The sequence below is a fragment of the Jaculus jaculus genome, chromosome 3, assembly GCF_020740685.1.
Source record: "Jaculus jaculus isolate mJacJac1 chromosome 3, mJacJac1.mat.Y.cur, whole genome shotgun sequence".
Lineage (NCBI taxonomy): Eukaryota > Metazoa > Chordata > Mammalia > Rodentia > Dipodidae > Jaculus > Jaculus jaculus.
Genome location: NC_059104.1, coordinates 105,163,282 through 105,184,451, shown reverse-complemented (window position 1 = coordinate 105,184,451; position 21,170 = coordinate 105,163,282). Strand labels below are relative to the sequence as shown.

Sequence of the window (21,170 nt, the reverse complement as noted above, 5' to 3'; positions counted from 1 at the left end):
GATGCTGACCTTCCCTACTTGTGAAGGTTATTCTAGTACCAGAGATGCTTGAGGCACTCGTCCCGCAACAGAAAGGAAACCAAAGTTTCCTGACCAGGACAAAATACCAGAGGGTAAAGTGGCACAGTGGGCGGGCTTCTGCAGCAGCAGAAAGGAACCAAGGGCTGATCTGGAGGCTATGGTCCACTGGCTTTCCTGTATCCATCCACAGAGCATCTGCTAATGAATTACCCCTGTGACCTTGCCATTCTCCTCAGAGAGACTCCTGGGAGCAGACTGTACCTGATGTTCTCAGCCAGCCAGACCCTGTGTCTACTGATGCCCTCCAGACCTTGCCACCTAGCACGAGTTGCCTCTCCCAGCTGGAGTCAGGAAGCAGCACTCCACACAGGAGCAGTGGCTGGGGGTCCTCGCTTGCTGGAGCTCAATCCTACTCCCTGCATGCGCTGGAGGATCTACACCACACACCAGGGTACCCCACCCCGCCTCCCTACCCCTTCACTCCTTTCATGACAGTGTCCAGTGACCTGCCTCCCAAGGTGGTGCCCCTCTCCCTAGAGGAGGGCTCAGACACTTCTTCCCTTCATGACCCTTCACCTTGGATGAAAGAAGATGGGAGCATGACCTGGGGGTCATATGAATGCCGCAGAGCTTACTGAAGGGTGGACCAGAGGACTCCTGCACTCTTCGTTAAGTTCTGTAGCCCACAGATTCTTGGGGGTGTGCTGGCTCATCCAGACCTGAGTGCTCACTGTAAGCCACAGCGCTTCCCTTTGCTAATGGACAATGGGATTTCTTTCCACGCTTACCCACTCTATCTTGGATTGCATTCTAGCCAGACTGCCTTACAATGAGGTGTTTTTTGGAACTTTGATAAACCTCTATACTCTGAATCTTCTGTTATATTTGAAGCATGTTTTTGGCACTGATGAGTTTTCTTATATTACATTAAAAAGTTTATGCACATCATAAAACATATGCGTTTCCTGTCTAATTTTCATTACTTGTAAACTATGTGTATTAAGCAAAAGAATAGAGGAAAGGATGTAATATAGTTTGGAGCACATAAAACAAATCTCATTTTATGCCATGTGACTTTAAAGAGAAAAGTGTTATATACATTTCCTTCTTTATAGGGACTTATAAAGGCCTACTTAAAAAAATATATAGCGCCAGATATAAATGTTTTGTTGTCAATAAAATAGGATGAGGACAGGAGACTGGTTTTATAAACACGAAATTTTATCCAGGATGTCCAAAACTTATTGTAGCCACCCAAAATAGACCAAAAGTTTTCTCTGACCCATGACAGCGTCAATTAAACTAAACTGTGACTGCTTAATGGAATAACCCTACTGAGTACAGTGTGCATGATGTGATCAAGTAACAACCTTGTGCCTTGTAAAGAAAACACAGAAGGAAAGGCTTAACTGTTCACAAGCAACAGACCACAGAACACCAAGGCACAATGAGGCTTGGGAGAGGACACCATGGCAAGTACAAGGCAACAGCTCCACACACATCTCCAGTTCTGTGAAGGAAGGCCTCACAGGCTTATTGATCAGAGATACACAGCTCCTGCTATGTACAGATGAAGAAAATCACATCTGAAACATGAATCTGTCTTATATAAAAGTAATTGGTGTGGCCTTCTTTGCCAAGCCCAGACTAATCCCCACAAAGCAATGTGGCTATCTGTAGGCCATTATAAATGTCCTGCACAGACATTGACTGAAGATGAACTAATCAAGGCCTCTGTTCTTCCTCTTTTCTTTTGTCACTATCCTTTCTTTACTTCCTTCTCACACTTCTCAGACCCCTGTGGACCCTCTTGACTTCTGGAAGCTGAAATTCTCATTTTCTACCTGGATGCCCAAAGCTTCCCTTTGGGAAGTCCACCAAAACAGTCTTTATCATGGCCTCTGCTCTTATTTCATATTCTAATTCAGCTAGGAAGAGGCCCAGAAATTCAAGTATGAGGGTTAATTCACACTTGGAACAGAATATAGTATGTTTCACCTTCTTTAGTACTCTGGGGGCATTTCCTGGTTCAGCAAACTGCTCTTAATGTATGGAGTGCCAACAAATGCTGGGCTAGAGAGTGAAGAATGGGCATTAGTGGCTATTGGGTGACATTCTCTGACTCCCCTGCTGGCTTCATATCTCTCTCTCTCACTCTCTCTCTCTCTCTCTCTCTCTCTCTCTGTAGCTCCTTTTTGGCAGCTTGATATCTGTTTTCCTTCTCTCACATTTCACTGCATATGATAATTGTACCCATCTATGGGAATACAGGATGATGTTTCAATATATACAAATATTACAGAATGATCAAATCATGATAATTAGCATGTCCCTGATCTCCACCATTTATCCTTTCTGGTAGTAAAATAATAAAAATACTCTCTTTATAATTAAGGAGCTGGGGAGATAGCTCAGAAGTTAAAAGCACTTGCTGCTTAAGCATGAGGGCCTCTCAAGTTGGGAACTTCCAAGTTAGACTCCCCAGAATCCATGTGAAAAGTTGGGTGTGGCCACGCACATCTATAACTCCAGTTTACAAGGGGTGCAGATGTCAGACCAGGGAATAGCTGGTGTTCATGGAAGGACAGCAGCTCTGTGTTAAGACAGAGACCTTGTCTGAAGGAAAGAAACTGCTAGATGAGTAAGAAGAACACTTTCACTCTCCTCTGGCCTCTGCATGCCTGCACATGGGAGAACACACCTACACATACATGCACATACATACACAACACACATACTCTACACACATCCATATGCAAAAAAGTATTATAATTAAAAGGATCATCTTGTCTAGCTTTTTTAGAAACAAAATGCTATTATTAATGATGGCCGTCCCTCTGAACAAGGGCACACCAGAACTTACTAACCCTGACTATAACTTTATATCCACTGACCAAATTCTAAAGCCACCCTCCCTTCACCGGTCCCCAGTAACCATTTTTCTACTCTCTTTCCATGAGAATGATGCTTTATATGTTCCATACATGAGTGAAATCCTGCAGCACTTGTCTTTATGTACCTAATTTATTTCACTTAACATATGTCCTGGGGTCTGCCTACACTGTTACAAATGACAGGAATTTTTTATAGCTGAATAGTATTACATGTGTGAGTGTGTGTATGTGTGTGTGTGTGTGTGCACGCACACACACACACACACACATTATTTTCTTTATTCACTCCTCTACTCATACTTAGATCGATTCTGCATCTTAGTCATTGTGAATAGATCACAGAAACATGTGGAGATGCTCTTGAAGAGTACAAATTCTTCAAAAACATAGAAAAAGAGCTGCTACATGACCTAGAAATCCCACTACTGGGTTTGTACTCAAAGGAAATGAAGTCAGCCTGACCTGAGACATTCTTCTTAATGTGTGCTTCCATTGAAAGGTGGTCCATTGTGGGGGTGAAGAGATGTTCTTTCTTAAGTCTGTTAAGACCTCAATCCTGGTTTCCAATAGCTGTAAAAGACTCATCTGTTATCCAGTTGTTTCTCACACCTGGGAAGCAGCCCTCACATAATAAAGAAGAGATCTGAACCTCTGTAGATTTAGAGTCCTTATGAGAGCCTCAGTTATGTTTCTTGATTGGTTGTTTAAATTTTTAATAACTATACTCACCCACTACTCACCATCCATTACTAAGTAGCAACAAGACAATATCGTTTGTATAAATAATACAGAAATATAAGCCCACATAACTTTTCATTTTTCTTGGCTTTAATGCTAAGTATTAAATATGCTTGTCTAACTTTCTGTGTATTGACCATTTCATACATTATGTTCATTCAACTCATAACCTAAAGATACATTAGTAGACAAATGAGTAGAGCCCAGCAGCCAGACCACAGAACAAAGGAAAGCCCAGAGAGTGCAAAGATGTCCACATTCTTCACTTACATTTTATTACACAGACCATTTTCATGCAGGTATATCATGTACTGTCTTCTTAAAGTATCTAACCCCTTTCTTAACCTATTAATAAAAGGAGACAAACACAGGCCCACACTTCACTTACTATCCACTTCAGCTACCAAATATAAAGCAGATTATGACTAGAAATAAAGCTAATATATTCCAAATGGCAAAAGATTTTCTGTGTGTATGCATGTTCATGTATGTGGGCCCAGGTGTGCAGATGTACAATGCGTGTGTATATGCATGTGTTTATGGAAGCCAATTCCTCAGGAACATTGTCCACCTTTTTCTAAAACAAGGTCTCTCATTGACCTGGAGCTCACTAATTAGACTAGGCTAGCTAGCCAGCAAGCCCTGGGGAGCCTCCTGTTTTCAACCTCATCCCTGCACTGGGATTATAAGTATGCCCCACCATGCCCAGCATGGAACTCAAGTACACATACTTGTGAAGCAGCGTTTTACAGATTGATCTTTCCTTCTGATGATTTTTAAGAGTCTGCTTGACAATGTATTTCTGTATTTCATATATGTTAATTTGGTCCTGTTTTGTTGTTCTTAGAATGTTTCATTTTTAATATGTTTATTTATTTGAGAGAAAGAGGCAGAGAGAGAGAGAATGGGCACACAAGGACCTTCTGCCACTGCAAAACATACACCACTTTGTGCATCTGGCTTTACATGGGCCCTGGGGAATTGAACCCAGGCTGTTAGGCTTGGCAAGCAAGCACCTTTAACCACTGAGATATTCCTTCAGCCCCAAGTGTTTTGTCAACAACAAAATTATAATGGAGAAAATAATTACATTTCCCTATCCTATTTACTATTCCAGTACTCCAAATTTTCTTCTGCTTGTGAAGAGCACCCACACCGTTGGGTAAACAAGAATGACATATAACAATGCATTATTCTCTCCCCTTCCTTCCTTAAACCTGCTATTTTGTGACTCACAGCTCTCTCTTACTTGCTCGTGCGCTCCCTCTCGCTCGCTCTCTCCCTCCCTCTCTCTCCCTCTCTCTCTCTCCCTCCCTCTCTCTCTCTCTCTCTCTCTCTCTCTCTCTCTCTCTCTCTCTCTCTCTCTGAAGAGCCAGAGAAAATTAATGAGCTCAGACTCAGAATTCCATCTCTTTCAGGTCCTGCTAGGATTCAGGACATTTTAAATATTTAAAACAGACAAAGATAGTGGTGCCAAGTTCAAGCTACTTAAGAAAACACAAAAAAGAAGCCAAAAGTGAAATTTGAAATTTGTCCATGTAGAAAATGTTATATTGACAATCATTCCATGAATCACTGGAAAAGACACCACATGTCATTGAAAGTGTTTGTGTTTCTCTTACAATGTTATTCAAACCTCAAAGAACGAGAGAATAAAACCACATCTTTACTGTGTTTATTTAATGTACACTTTTTAAATGGTCATGATGACTTGCCACAGCTCGGCTAATAATACAATAGCCTGGTACTATTGTGGTAGAGAAAGAAGACTAAAATGGTCTAGAAAAAAATTCTCAGGGCTAGAGAGATGGCTTGGTGGTTAAGGTGCTTGCCTGTAAAGCCTAAGGATCCAGATTCTATTGCCCAGTACCCACAAAAGCCAGATTCACATGGTGGCACATGCATCTGGAGTTTGTTTGCAATGGCAAGAGGTCTCTCTTTCTCAAATAAATAAATAAAAATAAAATATTTTTTAATTTTTTGTTCATTTTTATTTATGTATTTGTTTTAGAGTGACAGAGAGAGAGAGAGAGAAAGGGGCAGATAGAGAGAGAATGGGCATGCCAGGGCCTCCAGCTGCTGCAAACAGATGTGCGCGACCCATTGTGCATCTGGCTAATGTGGGACCTGGGGAATCAAGCCTCGAACTGGGGTCTTTAGGCTTCACAGGCAAGCACTTAACCACTAAGCCATCTCTCCAGCCCTAAAAATAAAATATTTTAAAAAGAAATTCTCAAAGGAAAAAGAATTACTGACCTCAACATCATTACACATATATATATATAATGCATATAGATCTGTTATCTACACAAAGAACAGTATCTTTGTGATCCATACTTATATTTAAAGTACTAAAGTAGTAACAGACAACCAAGATTTAAATCATAGTGATATTATAGGGATTCTATGTACCACATACCAATAGCTATTAGGTTCTGTTAAAAGTATTTTATTTATGAGTTGGAGCAATGGCTTAGCAGTCAAGGCATTTGCCTGAAAGGCCTAATGACCTGGATTCAATTCCCTAGTATCCATGTAAAGGCAGATACACAATGTTGTGCTTGCATCTGTAGTTTATTTGTAGTGGCAGAAGGCCTTGATTAGTATGCCCATTCCCTCTCTCTCTCTCTCTCTCTCTCTCTCTCCCTTCCTTCCTCTTTCTCTCCCTCTCCCTCTCTCTCTCTCCCTCTCCCTCTCCCTCTCTCTCCCTCTCCCTCTCCCTCTCCCTCTCCCTCTCTCTCTCTCTCTCTCTCTCTCTCTCCTCCTCTCTTCTCTTCTCTTCTCTTTCTCTTCTGTGCTTGCAAATAAATAATAATAAAAGCATTTCATTCAAATTATTACGTTGCTCATCTTCCATGCCACAGTCACTAACCACTGGCCATAGAGAAGTCAAATGCAAAATAATACACTCTAGATAAAGAGCAAGTCTCTAGCTAAAGAGACTCAAGGGAAGGGGTCCAGAAAGGTTTACTTCTTTGTCCCTAGCACTTGGCTCAGGGGCCAGCATCTTATAGGTGCTCGGTAAACCTTTGTTAAGACTGAACTACCCCACTAAAAGCAGTTCATGATGGAATTTCCTTATTTAAATGATCAAATGCATGTTCCTCAAGAAAACTTCTTAAAGAAAGTTAAAATTCTGAATATGTACTATGATGAGAAACTGAGTAGGCACAAACTATTAAATAATTTCCATATAATAGTTTGATTATCATTTTGAAATGGACCAAAACGTTTATCATAGTGGCCTGTATTTATTTTGTTCCCCATATTCAACTTTTTGGAACTTGATAGTCCCCACAAGGTTTGGTAACAATGTCCTAAAGTCAAAGTAACAAAAGAACTTTGCATTACTAAAGAGAATGTAGGGTTGTAATGAAATGTGAAGGAATAAGCAACACCTTTTCCTTATCCTGAAAGCCTTTTAATATACATGTGTCTAAGTTTAATCAGACCTACTTTAGGGACAAAAACCATAATGTTCTGTAGGATAATTTTCATTAAAAAGACTGATAATTTTCTGTTATAATATTCCACTTAACATGTTTTAAAACATCTATTCTATTCTACTCACTCCAGATGTTGCTGACTGACTTTACAACATCAGGAACAAACTTAAGGATTACTGAGCTTGGTAGCAAGTTTAATCAGAGACCTGGAAAGATTTATGAAGAACTGGAGAAACTGAGAGAGTGTTTACAAAATGAAAAGACCTGGGTCAAAAGCAGGCATGCAGCTTCTTCAGTCCAGAAAATTAGCACATGATTGATAAATGAATGAATGAACTGCCAGAAATGGTGGCATGCATGTGTCATCCCATTACCATGAAGGTAGAGATCCCTGGGGCTCAATGCCAGTCAATCTATCCTAATTGACAAGCACCAGGCTAATGACAGACCCTGTCTTAAATAAATGAATGATGTTCCTGAGGAATGGCATCCAACATTGTTTTCTGACCTACACATGAATATGTGTATATGCCTCTCTTTCTCTTACCCTCTCTCTCTCTCTCTCTCTGCCTTTTGATTTTTCACTGAAACCCCAAAGGGATCATTGGGATTAAAGGTGGACATTCTAGAGGTAGATTACAATGCCCCTGTCAAGAAGATACCAGTCTGAGAACCACAAACTGTAGTTGGCATAATGAACAGCTTGTCCTAACTTCCAGCTGGCTTCTTTTTCACAATTCTATATTTTTAGAATATTGTCACATCAGTATACTGCACTTTGGGAACCTTAGACACCTAGATTATAAAACAGATTGCATAGTACAACAGTGAGAGATGCATTTGTATAACCTGGTAATTTTTAAAATAAATTGTTAAAAAATATTTATTTATTTTTGAGACAGAAAGAACAAGGCAAATGGTGAACATGCACACTAGTGCCTCCAGCCACTGCAAACAAACTCCAGACACATGTTGCCTTGTACATCTGGCTTACCCGGGTACTGGGGAATCAAACCTGGGTCCTTAGTCTTCACAGGCAAGTGCCTTAACTGCTAAGCCATCTCTATAGCCCAACAGTGGCATTTTTCTAATGCTAGTGACAACCCATTATTGGACTACCATTAATGATTCCCAATCACCACCTATTTCTCATAAATGAATCAAAATGGGTTAGGCTATGAGGCTTTGGAGTGCTTTATACATACAGGAATACATTGTTTCATGAATAGTTTGTTCTATAAGGGCAAATATTGCTGCAAATATATGTGAACATGTAGATAGAATTTCTTATTGTGGACTGAAGACTTAAAAATTTAAGAGCTTCTGCTCTAAAAGATCAAAATGACACCAATGATAGACAAGAGTGGGGGTTTTAGAGTTGGGCTTAGCAATGTGCTTGCTAATCCTGGCAAGCTGCCCATCCCTCTTTCCTCTTCTGTGAAATGGGGACATTATGCAGCACATTACCTAGCATCCAATAAACAACAGATGAGAAATATAAAGTCTCCCGTGGGGTTAGGAATGTACTGCAGTTGTACAGTGCTTACTCAGCATGCATGAGACCCTAAATTCCATTCTGACACTGTAAAAGATAAAGAAAACAAAATAAAGTCTCCTGTGAGGCTTTATGGGCATCTGTGGTACCAGATAGAAATGGCTGGCTGCTCTAGGCATCACCACACATGCAAATCTGCAAGGAAGACTACAGGATTCACTGAGAAAAGACCATCCCTTGCTACGCAAGCATGACTTTCTGCTCTTAAATGCCTTTGATGGGGTTTTATAGTTATAAGTAACAAGAACCAAAACTCATTCGTGTTGGGCTAACCACCAATATAGAGTAAGGAAAGGCTTATTTCTCAAAATGGGGCTCAGGTCTGGGGAAGTTATGGGACAACAGTGACATTTGACCACCCATCCCAACAACAACACCAAACCAGATGCCCCAGGACTTTTGGCATGGTTCACACAGAGGTTTGAGGTGGGGGGGGGAGAACAGGTTTTTTTAATTTTTTTTTATTATTATTTATTATTATTATTATTATTATTATTATTTATTATTATTATTTTGCTTTCCCTGAGACACAAGGCCTTCCAAGAACCTTCCATCTTTCATATTGGCTTGCCTTCCCCAGAGTACCCAGGCTTCAGCACCAAGCTCCAGCCATAATATTACCAAGTAAACACAGTAGCATCAGGGCATGGCCAGGTGAGCAGAGAATTGAACATGATTTGGCCTGAAAGAATTAGACAGCACTCCAGAAATAGGAAAATAGAGACACATAGGGAAAAAAGGAGAAAATAATAATGCCAATAGGAAATGAAGGAAAGTGATGAGAACAGCATGTGTATGGGAAAAATTAATTAAAAAGCCAAAAGGACAAAGAAAGCTTTCTTAAAACAAGCTAAAAGGGAAAAGGGTAAAACAGAAGCAATGCAAGAAGCTACAAGGACACAGACTACTAATTCCAAGCAGCGCCCAAGCTTAACAAAGGGCAGGGGAGTAGTGCCAGAGAGAGGGACCTCTCTAAAATCCCATTGTCATTCTACTCAATTCTGGTCCTAGCCCAGGCTTGGGAGAAATTGGCTCCAATAGATGATGAGTTCCAGCTGGACTGAGAACAAGTACACTGCCCTCCTCTGCCAGGTGCCACTTCAAGTGTCCCCAGCCCTGATCCTCTCCCCAAGATGTGGCTACACCAGCCTAGAAATTCCTATTTTGGCCTAGATATTCTCGGAGCAACTATTTATTTGAGTTGTTGGATCCTGCATCTGACACATTTAAGGGCTTTGAGTATTTTTTTTTCCAAAGGCCTTTGAGGCTAAAGGTTTTTTAGTCCCGCCTCTCCCCCCACCCTCCACATACACACACTGCCCTGCCTTGCCCAGAGAATGCAGGGATTAAACAGACTTATCAGATTCTCTGGTTGGTATTTCTGGGACCATCCTGGTTATTTGAAAAAAAAAAAAAAAAAAAAAAAAAAAACAACTCCCTGTCTGTCTTCAAGTGTTGCCCCCTTCTCTTAGAAGATAAAGACGACTTTGTCTGGCATGCACCCAGGCCTGTCTCTACCACTCCCAAATCACAGGCCAGAGAGGGGCCGGCCAGTGCTTGGAGATGTATCAGCACAAGCCCAAGGCACTTGTGAGCGGTTGTGACCTGGACCAGGGACCCTGGCACCCTGACCCTGTGGTCTGACGCCCCAAATTCAACCCAACTCTCCCCTAAAAGTGAGAAGCCTTCAAAACAAATCCACACCCTTTCAGCTAAAACGTGTGAAGCATGAATGCAGGAGTGGTTCCACATGGGAGAAAGACAGGAGAACAGGAAAAGTCACAGTACAGTGATGGAATGCCAGCCTAGAAAAACTCTGATGGACAAAGCCCACAGGCATCTAACCCTGCGGAGGAATAAGGGGCTTAAGGAGCAGGCACTGGAGGCTGAAGCCCTCCGTGTTTGGGACTCAGGAGAAGGGAGGATATAAAGGGGATGGAAGCCCACAGGCGGCCAGGGCAGGGTCAGAGGGATGCGAAGTGCAGAGCGCAGGCCTCTGCTGGCCTTTGGCCTGCAACCTAGGCCGCAAGTGACCCTGTGCCATGCCACACCCACCTGCTGCCATATTCACTCCCCAAAACCTGAGATTTACCCTTAAAAATGAGAATTGGCATATGAGAATAGTCTGGCTGGACAGTGTGGCTCAGGGAGGGTATGGAGAGCAGCCTGAGTCACTGGAAATTTCTGGGCTACCTTGGAGGAAGAAATACAGGGCATCTTTGAGGACACCTGCTCTGTCTGTGGGAAGGTGGATAAAATGCTCAAAATGGGAGAAAAGGAAGGTTCAGAGCCCAAAGAGGTCTCACTCCCTGTTTCTCTGGACTCTCTCTGGGATGCCCATGTGCAGGATTTCTGCAGAAGATAGTCCATTTTGTTAAGCCTTTGAATATTCAAATTGAAAGTATCGCGCAATCATTGATTGTCAAATCATGGGTTTCTAGAGGTTTTAAATACTTGGCATGAGGGGGGAAAAACTCAAACCTATACCCGAAGGTATAAAACATTAATTCTGTGTGTCTCCTGCTCCAGGGACCTGGGTGCAGCCTGATGCTTTGTGAAACTTTAAAAATGTCGCATCTCTGCCTTTCTCCCTGCACAGGAGACCTTCTAGGTGCTGAGTCCCTGCAGCTGCAGCGTCCAGCCTCCTCGGATCCAACTCCTGCTGACCACGATGTCTGGTAATTTAGCTGCTTCTCCAGGGGTCGGGTCATGTGGGCCAGGGGCGTTTCAATCCGGTTGTGTTTTCACAGCTTTACCTGCATACAACAGAGAGGCGCAAAGTCAGGGCTGTACAATCAGGGCTGGGTTTGGACCCGGGAGAGGGAGCTGGCCCGCTGTGGCTGCTCCCTCTGGGGGCCTGCTCCCCCAGGCAAATGCCCAGTGGGTCGCTAGGGACGTCTGCGTACCCAGGCCCAGGTTTCGCCCTCTGCCTTTTCCAGCAAGCCCTGGGGGCAGGCGGCGCCGAGCTTGCGCGCCCAGCAGCGGCGGCGCGGGGGAGCTAGAGGCTCACTGCGAGACCCGGGCGCGAGCCGGGCGTCTGGGCTCGGGGAGCTCGGCGGGAAGGTCTCCGTGAGGACCCCAAGGCGCGTCCGCGGCCCCAGGAGGCCGGACCCGAGCGGGGAGGTGGGGATGGGAGGGATGGAAACTGAAGTGGAGAGGTCGCGGCGCCCGGGCGCTGCGGCAGGACGCCAGATTGCCAGGGTCTGGGCGAAGCAATGCGCAGCCCTGTTGGTTAGAAAGACCCCTGGCTCTGGGGATCTGGCCTGGTGTAGGGGGCTCTCCGATGTCCAAACTGCGGTCCCCGCAACGTCCAGGTGAGGCGCTGGCACCCTGACCCTGTGGTCTGACGCCCGGGCCCCGGCCACAGCGCCTGGCCCCTCCCCGCGCGACTCCCCCGCGCACTCGGCGCTCCAGGGTCGAGGTCAGGGCAGGAGACTGCCGGGACTCCTGCGGCCAACCCCACTTGGAAAGCTCGTGGGACCGAGCCCCGCCCGGCCTGGCAGCCAGCACGAGCTACTCACTGCGCTGTGACGAGCCTCAGGCTCGTGGCCAGCCCCGTTCCTAGCTCGCACGGGATCCTCTCCGCGGACCCCCGCGGAGCAAGCCGGGCCTTCGCGGGCCTCCGGGGCCATCCGGCCCGGCCCCGCCAGCTCAGGGGCGGCCCCTTCCGGAGGGCGGCCTCCCGGCGATTGCGCGGTCCTCGGGAGCCTCGGAACGGTTTTTCCCCCAGCTGTTGCTGCGAGGACTCGCCCCAGAGCCCCAATGCACCTAGAAAAGTCTGCACTTGAAAGGGAGGGGTTGAGGAGAGAGATGAAGAACGAGAGAGCCGGGCTGAAGGAGGAAGGAGGAAAGACGGAGAACCAGAAAAATGGAGGGAAAGGGCGAGGGGGAGACTGTAGAAGGAAGAGAGGCACTGAAGGGGGTTCCCTAGACTTGGCACTTTTTGTAGGGTCAGGTCCCTCACTAGGGTCAGACTGACCCATTGCCCCAGAGCTGGCTTCCAGACCTAGGGCACATAGAGGTGTAGCCTTCCCATCTTGGCAGGGTGGGTGAAGTCTGCTGCTATCCAGTTGAGAGTGTCCCAGGCCCATAATGCACTCCCAGGGACTGCAGACTGAACCCAGAACCCCAGATCGCCCTATCTTAGCCAAAGTGGTGGACTTTTCTGACTTGCCTCCACATCCTGAGCAAAACAAACCTGTGTGCAACCTGTATACAGTACTAGGGATTAGACAGGGACGGAGGTCGGGGAGTGAATGGCTACACAGATTTACACAGGTTTTGTTCCCTAAAAATTCGACTTCTTTCCATCCTTTCAAGTTTGAGACACGTGGGTGCTTTAGAAAGGCATCTTGTAGCATTCTCTTTGTACTCTCCAACCCTAGAAAGTTGGTCTTGGGTGGCACAGCTTTATAAACAGAGCCCTCTCCATGACCTGACATCCAACCTTTGGCTTGACCACTGATTGACTTGCCTTTCTCCCAGAAAAACCCAAGGTGTATCAAGGTGTCCGGGTGAAGATCACAGTGAAAGAGCTGCTGCAGCAAAGAAGGGCCCACCAGGCTGCCTCAGGGGCAACGGGAAGCATGAATCCCTCGCTCACCCCCCAGTCTATGGTAGGCTTCATTCAGCACTCTGAGGATGGGCAGGTCACACACACAGGCCACGCCTTCCTAAGGTGTTCTTACAACTTCTGTTCCAAGCTTCACCCCAGGTCATCACAGCCACAAAAACATGTTGCGCTCAGGATCTGGGGGAGCCCGTTCCTCACTGGTCGTAGTTGAGTGTAGAAAGCTTGTGAGTCTTCTGTGGGGAGACAGCCAGCCAGCAGGTAAGTAGGTTGTTACTATGATGTGAAAATGGCACAGATACCACTCCAACATACTCATAGAAAATCTTTTGTTGAAGTCTACCTGATTTAGGGGAGCTCTTTCCCTTGTCCCTTGTTTCTCTAGGACCCAGCCTCCAAAGTCTATCAGTATAGCCACTGAAATTCCTCAGCAGTAAAGGGTCATGTCTCTGGAATACACATAGAGCTATTTCCATAAGATGTACTAAAGCCTCCCATAGTTCCAGATCATTACAAAATTGATGTGGGCAATCATAATGCACCTGACACTTTGTATCTAGCTTCCTGAAGCAGTTAAGTGCTGCCAGGAGTGCTTGGGGCAACAGTAGAACCAAATAAATTTGGTGTGGTCATCCACCAAGAAAGAAGATCATTGCAAATAGCCCTCAATACATGGCACAATTGCTTCTAGTAAGAGTAGGTACGAGGGTGTGGTCAGTCAGCTGGCCCTGTGATGGCCTATGTTAGTATCCATCCCTTCCTAAGCCTGTGGGCATCTGTTCCACAACAACTTTAGTGCCTGGTAGTGCTTTTGTACCATGTCTGACTTCATCAAATTGGCCTTTGAGGATAGAGCTCATGAAATAGAAGGATGCAGCTTTAGATAGGGTGATGAAACAAATTTCTGGACCAGAGGAACTGGGATTAGTTCTCAACAACACCAAAACACAAAGCTTTCAACAAATTAATCATGTATGCCTGTTTTCCACATCTTTTAATCAAGCATTATAGGATTTTATTCAGGTTATATGTCTTCTTGTATATAAGGCACTTGGAAGAGTATTTTCCACACTCTGAATGCCCAGTAGTTATTTTTTGAGAAAGACAACTAAAATAAAATTCCAACCAAGGATTACAAACCAGCTATACACTAATTTTTATTATACCTTTGGCTCAAAATTTAGAGTTCAAGTATGTTTGCTATGATTTGGGACATACAGCTGGAGAAGTTTGTTGTCTCCATTTGTCGAATTTTAAGTAACAGTAAAACACCCTTTTATTTGTAGGGGGGTAGGGTCTCACTATAGCTCAGAAAGACCTGGAGCTCACTCAGTAGCCCAGGCTGGCCTCAAACTCATGCACATTCTCCTTCCTCAGCCTCCAGTGTACTAGACTCAAATATATTAATCAGTAGGATTATTATACCTGACTTTGGTTCTTTCTTTCACAGAAGCTTTGCATTAGTTTATTTAGTCATGAAAATCAGAGGAAGATAGACCAGAAGTCTATTCTATGATAACCACAATTTACAGCTAGTAATGGTAGAGCTAATGGTAGAAAGAGTATGATCTTTTTGTTTTTTCAGTATAAAACCCTTCCTGCAAATTGGCTCTCTAAATTTATTGGCCTTCAGATACAACCATACTAAGAAGGAATCTAATGATCTCAATTATCCATGTTATATAATAAAACCATGTCTAAAGAAACTGGAACTAGCATTTAAAGACAAAAGATCATAGTGTTTGTAACAAAGCATAGTCTGTAATTAAGGAGCTTTGGTACTTGGTACCCTGTTCCAGCTGCATTTAGAGATATCCCATGTAGGTCAAGTAATGCTATTACTGTTGGGTCCTTACAGTTGGTGTGACCAATGTTGACTTTTAGGTGAGTACAGGAGACAATGAAAGGAAAGCATTTCAACTTAGTATTGGACCAGGTTCTGTTCCCTGAAGCAGTTTGACTTGACTTTTTCCTGGGTTAGCCCTGAAAATAAAGCAGGACTTCTAAGCCATTGCCTTGCAAGAACACATTCTGTTTTGCTGGAATACACTCTACTTCCTTGAATATTATCTCATCCCTACCCTTTCAAGCATAGAGTAACACACATTGAACTTTAGTAGGAGAGACAGATGTAAATTTCCTTTCTGGGAGTCATTGGAAGGATCAGGGATATGACTACTGCAGGAGTATGTGGCGGTTGGCAATGATGACAGACAGACAAGATCCTGGAGGAGAACTTATACCTGCTCTTTGGTGTAAACCTTTCTAGTTTAATAGATTATTTCCAATTTGTTTAGTTGATAAAAGACAACACAGGGGAAATTAAAACACAGGAGATAATTGTATTAAATATTGCAAAGCATGAAGAAATTTATATTATGTTAAAGTCAGAGTAGTCTCTATTGACTATTACTTGTTTTTTTAATAGCCCTGATGTAATTTTTATTAGTTGTTGATTGTGGATTTGTGCACTGTTTGAAATCTAAGAGCAAGGTGCTACTCTCTGTATTCTTGAAGCAAAGTAGAAAGTAAACCTAAGACTAGAAAGATAATATCAAGCAGGATATTGTAAACATAGCATCGGGAGAGAACAACGGGATAACAGGGAAGCAGGCAAACAAGCCAGTCCCCAGGGAGAAATAGGGGGTTAAAGTGAGCTCTACAATGAAGCAGATTTTAAAACCCCACTCCTTCCAAGTCCTGAAGCTCAAGCTGCAGCCGCATATTTGCATAAGGAGTTGGTAAAGGCTTCCAGCTTCCTGGTTCATGACATTACAGCATGGATCATTTTCAAAATTAACACCACCTCCTGTTTCAGCAGTGGCTGTTCGTGCAAGGCTCCCAGTGGCTCAAGGAGCAGGAGTGAGTATGCCCTACAGCCCAACAGAGGTGTGGTGAGCTCGGCTTCCCAGCCAGAATCCCAGAGCAAAGCTGGCCCTTTAAACTTTAAAGCCACCACCTGAACTCTAATAAAAGAAAACAGAATCCTAATTACTCAGTTTATATAATTATCCATTCAACTGGAAAATACAAGCTGCTAAATCTAAAGGATTGAAGGGATTATTCTCAGAAACTTTTAGTATTTATACAGTAATAAAAAATCAGCTTTCATAAGAAATAGATTTTTTTAACTATAAAGAATTTAAATACTTCCTAGCCATAAGCTTATATGTTTATAGGCTCTGACTCACTGACTACAACTTTAAGAAAATCTTTTCTTTTTGAAAACTCATAAAGCATAAGAACATATGAATTTTCTAGCTACTCAAGTGTTTAAAACTTAGGAATGATGTTTCATTATTATTTATTTATTTGAGGGAAATAAATTTCTAGGGCCAAGAAACCCAAAACTTTGAGAAAAATTATTGACTAATTCAAAGATGGGTTAAATAAATGTTAGTCTTTATTAATTGCAAATTAAATAGCTTAATAGAAAGGATGTTTACTGAGTTTATTTTACCTGTTACATGTCTATAACAAGAATTATTTACATTAGTTTTTATCAAAATTAATAACTTAAAAACTTAGCAAGTAATCAAAATGAGAAAAAAGTTCTAGGCAAACAGACACAAAAGTCAAATCTTAAATAAATTACATTAGTTGTGTTTAAGGAAAGCAACTGTTGTTAAAAGGAAGACTGTGCCTTACCTTGGAGCAGAAGAAAACGTAGTTCCCATCAAAATATCTTGTCCTGCTTTCCCTGTACAGAACTACAGAACTCCAATGCTTCTCTTTGCTTCATGGTCAAATTCTTGCTTTGACAGCTGTCCGGAGGCAGCAGTATCCACCATTCAGACCCCATCGCACCATCCCCTGCAGGTCAGTACAGCGAGCATTACAATGCCCTCAAAAAACCTTGAAAAGTCCATCTCGGAAGCCTTTCAGTGCCTGACTCGGGGGTTAAGAGAGGCACCACCATTTAATTGGAATCCAACCAATCAGAAGGTGAAAAAGGCATAGTGACTCCAGATGTAAGTTCAGCACAGAAACAAGGGCAGATTTTATCTGCATTTCTGAACTGTCTATACCCTCCTGTCTTTGTGAAGACTGTGCCCTACAATTTATTTCAGTTTCTCATCTTCAAGAAACTAAGCTTCATTATAAAATCAGGATTTTTTCGTACTCTTGTGATTCGTTAGATGGAACACAGAACATCCTGAGGCACTGGAAGAATGCCTTTGCTCATGTCTGTGTAGCTTCTAGCCAACAGGGGCTTCCCTCTCCACCACCTTTCTTTCTCTCTTTCCAAAAAGCAGTGCAAGTAAGTGTAAGTTTTCCCAACCCAATAGGAATACTTCTATTACATATCTCCATCTTATGCCACTCACCAGCTCAGAGTTTAAGGAGGTCAGATCTAAGGAAGCTTGTGCTTAAGACAGCTCCCACTAGATGTGTCTCTTTAACACAGCCTGAAAGGAACTTGAAATCCAAAATTTCCCAGTGTCCTGTGTCGTCTTATGTAGGTGCTCCCTAAACCTCTCTTCTGTATGTCTTTCAGAGTAATTAACACACACTGGGGCTCTTCATCCTAATGTGGAAAAGAAGTGATTGTTTTAAAGTATGTTTCTTTGTCCTGTACTGTTTTATTTTTTATAAATAAATTATCTTTTAAAATATTTTTTATTTATTTATTTAAGAGAGAAAGAGGCAGAGAATGAGAGAAAGAGAATGAGAATGGGCACACCTGGGCCCCCAGCCACTGCAAACAAACTCCATGTGACCCCTTGTGCATCTGGCTTAAGTGGGTCTTGGAGAATTGAACTGGGATCCTTTGGCTTTGCAGGCAAAGGCCTTAACCACTAAGCCATCTCTTCAGCCCTCAAGTTTTATTGAATTATCATTTTAACATGACCACTAAGAAAACATGCTTGCATTTTATAATTTTTCATAAGTCATATTAATATTTACTCCACATTCTGAGTTTCCATTTCTAGTACTTGCATTATCACTTATATCTCTTCTCAAAATATGACCCTAAGTTACTAAGTGAAAAGTTTAGACAAATAATAGCTCTAATTGAAGAGCATAGCATTAGAAACTTTCTCAAAGCCTCATACAGATCAGTTACTTCTGAGATGTTTACTTTAACTGCTGATAGAGGCTGGATGTCTGTGCTGCTACATTCCAAGAACTGGACCTTGGCATCATTAATTGACAAATACAGGTTGGGCTACCATGGTTTAGCTTTTGCCCTAACCATATTGACAGCCAACCACCATATGAATCAAAGTCAGTTCACTGGCACTTGAACTAACAAAGCCAACCAAATGTCCAAATTCCCACCATGTTTACTTTTCTGTAATTTTTCAAGCACCTTTTCCCTCTGTGTTTAGAATATAGAACAAACTATCCAACTATTCAAATCCATTATGCAATTTTTAAGCCAAAAGAAAGTCTTTTTCTTTTCTCTTCTAGAACTATATTTTGAACCTGAACCAGTGTCTTCCACATCCAATTATTTTCAACCCCGAGAATTTTCCACATGTATTTCTTGTGAAGAAAATCCAAGCTTCCTGGATCAGATCTTTGATTCCTACCTTCAGACAGAGACACTTCCAGAACCTTTGCTCAACTCCACACAAAGTGTTCCCCACTTTTTCCCAGACAACTTCCAAGCAGCTCCTTTCTGCTTCAATCAGAGCCTGGTAATTCATCTGCATCCTTCATGTAACTGGATTTTTGCCTACTATGGGGTAGGGATGCTTTATAGGAGGGTTTGCATCATCTCGTGAGAAAGCATACAAAAGCTATCAACAAGGAAACAATCAGGGAAGCATTCAAAGCTCAGTGTGTGGGCACCTTGCAGGGCATAAACCTTTAAATACACATTAAATTAAGTCGACATGTCGCTATTGAAAGGCTCGTGTTTTTCATTGTGAAGTTAAAATCTCAGCTAATTTGGAAATTAATAATTTTGATGATTTTGAGCTCTTGAAAATGAGATTAAGGCTGTATCTGCACAATGCCAAACATTCTTATAAGGGCTGCTCTTGTTACTTAATTGGCTCCACTAACTGGCTGGTTTGGTCTGCTGAAAACACAAGGACATTTTGAGTCTGAGATGGTTAGCAAAGCTGAAGTCCTACGGTGCATACTTGTAACCTCAGTACTTGAGAGGAAGAGGCAAGAACATCAGGAGACAAGGCCAGTCTTAGCTACATAGCAAGTTCAAGGCTAGCCTGGGCTAAATGAGACCTTTTCTCAAAAAAAGAATTGATAAAAGTCCTAATTTTTGAAAGAAAAAATTTGAGTTGTCTGTTCTAGATAGATGTTCAAAAATGTGTTATGCTTAAAAATGAATATGGTTTCTATTAGTAGGTACTAATTTTGATATTTTTAAAGACATGTTTAAAAATTTAAGGTTTGCATTTTTTAAAGAAATATGAGTGCTAATTTCTATTAGTTAAGTGTCTGTAAGAAGCAGAATGAATTTCCAAAGGGACAGGAAATTAGCTCCTCACAATTTGTATGTTTTCATGGGGGACATACACCCAGCTCTCGCCCAGCCTCCAAGTTAGCAACTGCAGATTGTCTTTAGAGAAGGCAGTCAGTACCTTTCTCCTCAGGGGACAGGACTGTGGTGGGGGGAGGGTGGGGTTTCTCACTGTGGTATGGCCCAGAGACTGGGTCTTTGAAGACCTGCTTTTTCCCTTAGCACGTTTACCTGATTCTCCACCATCAATGGTGTAGAGATATATTCAAGGTGCCACCTGCAGCCTATGCTGTGGCCCACACGGGGATTTGATGTGTCAGTCGACCTGAAGCACCATAGGATTTTGTGGCTTAAGAACAAAACAAAGGAAGTCAGTGAAGCAAAGCAATTGATTGTTGGAAAGGAAATAGGGATAGGGAGCATGTGGTGTCATAGAAATCGTAGTCAGCAAAAGAGATTACCTCTGTGGACTTGAGATGGGTGTTCCGTTTTGTTTTTTTTTTTATTTACCCCTAATTTTCTCTCTGTGTATTAGTAAATCCACACTGTTCAGTTCTTTTGATCCTATCTTAAGTTATCAAGCTTTCTTTTGTTCCCTGGTTTTCATTTCTCTAGACTCCAGGATCTCCTTCAGATTCCTCCAGTCTCTCTGGCTCCTTCGACTACAGCTGCTCACCAGCCCAGCTGCCTTCGTACAATGCAGAGAGTTACACCTCTCCTCCTCTGGACACCCTGAGCCATGACTGGCCAGCGCAGGACTATTCCCACCACCACTTGCCCTCACACACCCAGCACAGGTACTTCGGCCCGGCCACACCCTCTGTCTGCTACTGTGCATCCTGTGAGGCAGAGCACTTGAATGTGCTCAGGGCAGCAGAGTACTTCTCCCACACAGGCACAGACTGTACAGACTTTGTCCCCTCAGAGGCCTGCACCAGCAACTTCTGTAAGAAGGAAACAAGCTGTGACATCTGCTACAGTTAGTAGAGTCACATCATTTGGAACATGGAATAGGTATATCTATTTTTCTACCACATCTAGATGACACTTTGCAATATGCAACCCACTGACAAAATATCCCATGCAGTTTACATGTCACTTTTTCAACTTGCTGACACTAACACAGGCACCCGTATGTCCTCAAACCTGGTCCTAAAAGTCACTCTTACTTTACATGCTCATGGTTAAGATGTCTGTACAGAACTTTCCATTGTTTTACTTTTCTGTGTAAGGAACAAATATATCTTTTGTAAACTAATAAATAATTTTGTACATGATGAGTTGTGGGGTTTTTTAACTTTCCACTAGTAGTATCTACTTTATTTCAATATTATCAATAGCTATATTTAAATGGTCTCATCTTACTTATTCATTAAATTTAAATTACTTGAATGTAGTAAGATTGCCTTGGCTGCTGTGGGGTGGAGAGTAGAAAGGGCCATAGTGGTGGAAAGAGAAAATCTACTTTGTCCAAATGAACATGCACATGTAGAGCAACATCAGAAAAAGATAT

The 21,170-nt window shown here is 42.7% G+C and overlaps 2 protein-coding genes across 3 annotated transcripts in view; both read left to right on the top strand.

Moving 5' to 3' along the window:
- C3H11orf53 (chromosome 3 C11orf53 homolog) overlaps positions 1-918 on the top strand; it is a 40,653-nt gene extending 39,735 nt beyond the window's left edge. The window contains exon 5 of the mRNA XM_012950664.2: positions 258-918. Coding sequence (XP_012806118.2) covers positions 258-659 — 402 coding nt within the window. The 3' untranslated portion in view covers positions 660-918. The remainder of the gene's footprint in view (positions 1-257) is intronic.
- Positions 919-11,224: 10,306 nt separating this feature from the next.
- Positions 11,225-20,934, top strand: Colca2 (colorectal cancer associated 2). 2 transcript variants are annotated; one of them, XM_045146185.1, is made up of 5 exons: positions 11,225-11,332; positions 13,140-13,270; positions 16,989-17,043; positions 18,640-18,869; positions 20,273-20,934. In XM_045146185.1, the coding sequence occupies exons 1-5, from the start codon at positions 11,326-11,328 to the stop codon at positions 20,639-20,641; spliced, it is 792 nt and encodes a 263-aa protein (XP_045002120.1). In that variant the 5' UTR covers positions 11,225-11,325; the 3' UTR covers positions 20,642-20,934. The 2 variants fall into 2 exon arrangements, with proteins under 2 accessions (XP_045002120.1, XP_045002118.1); XM_045146183.1 differs by lacking the exon at positions 11,225-11,332 and adding an exon at positions 11,840-11,968.
- The last annotated feature ends 236 nt before the right edge of the window (positions 20,935-21,170 follow it).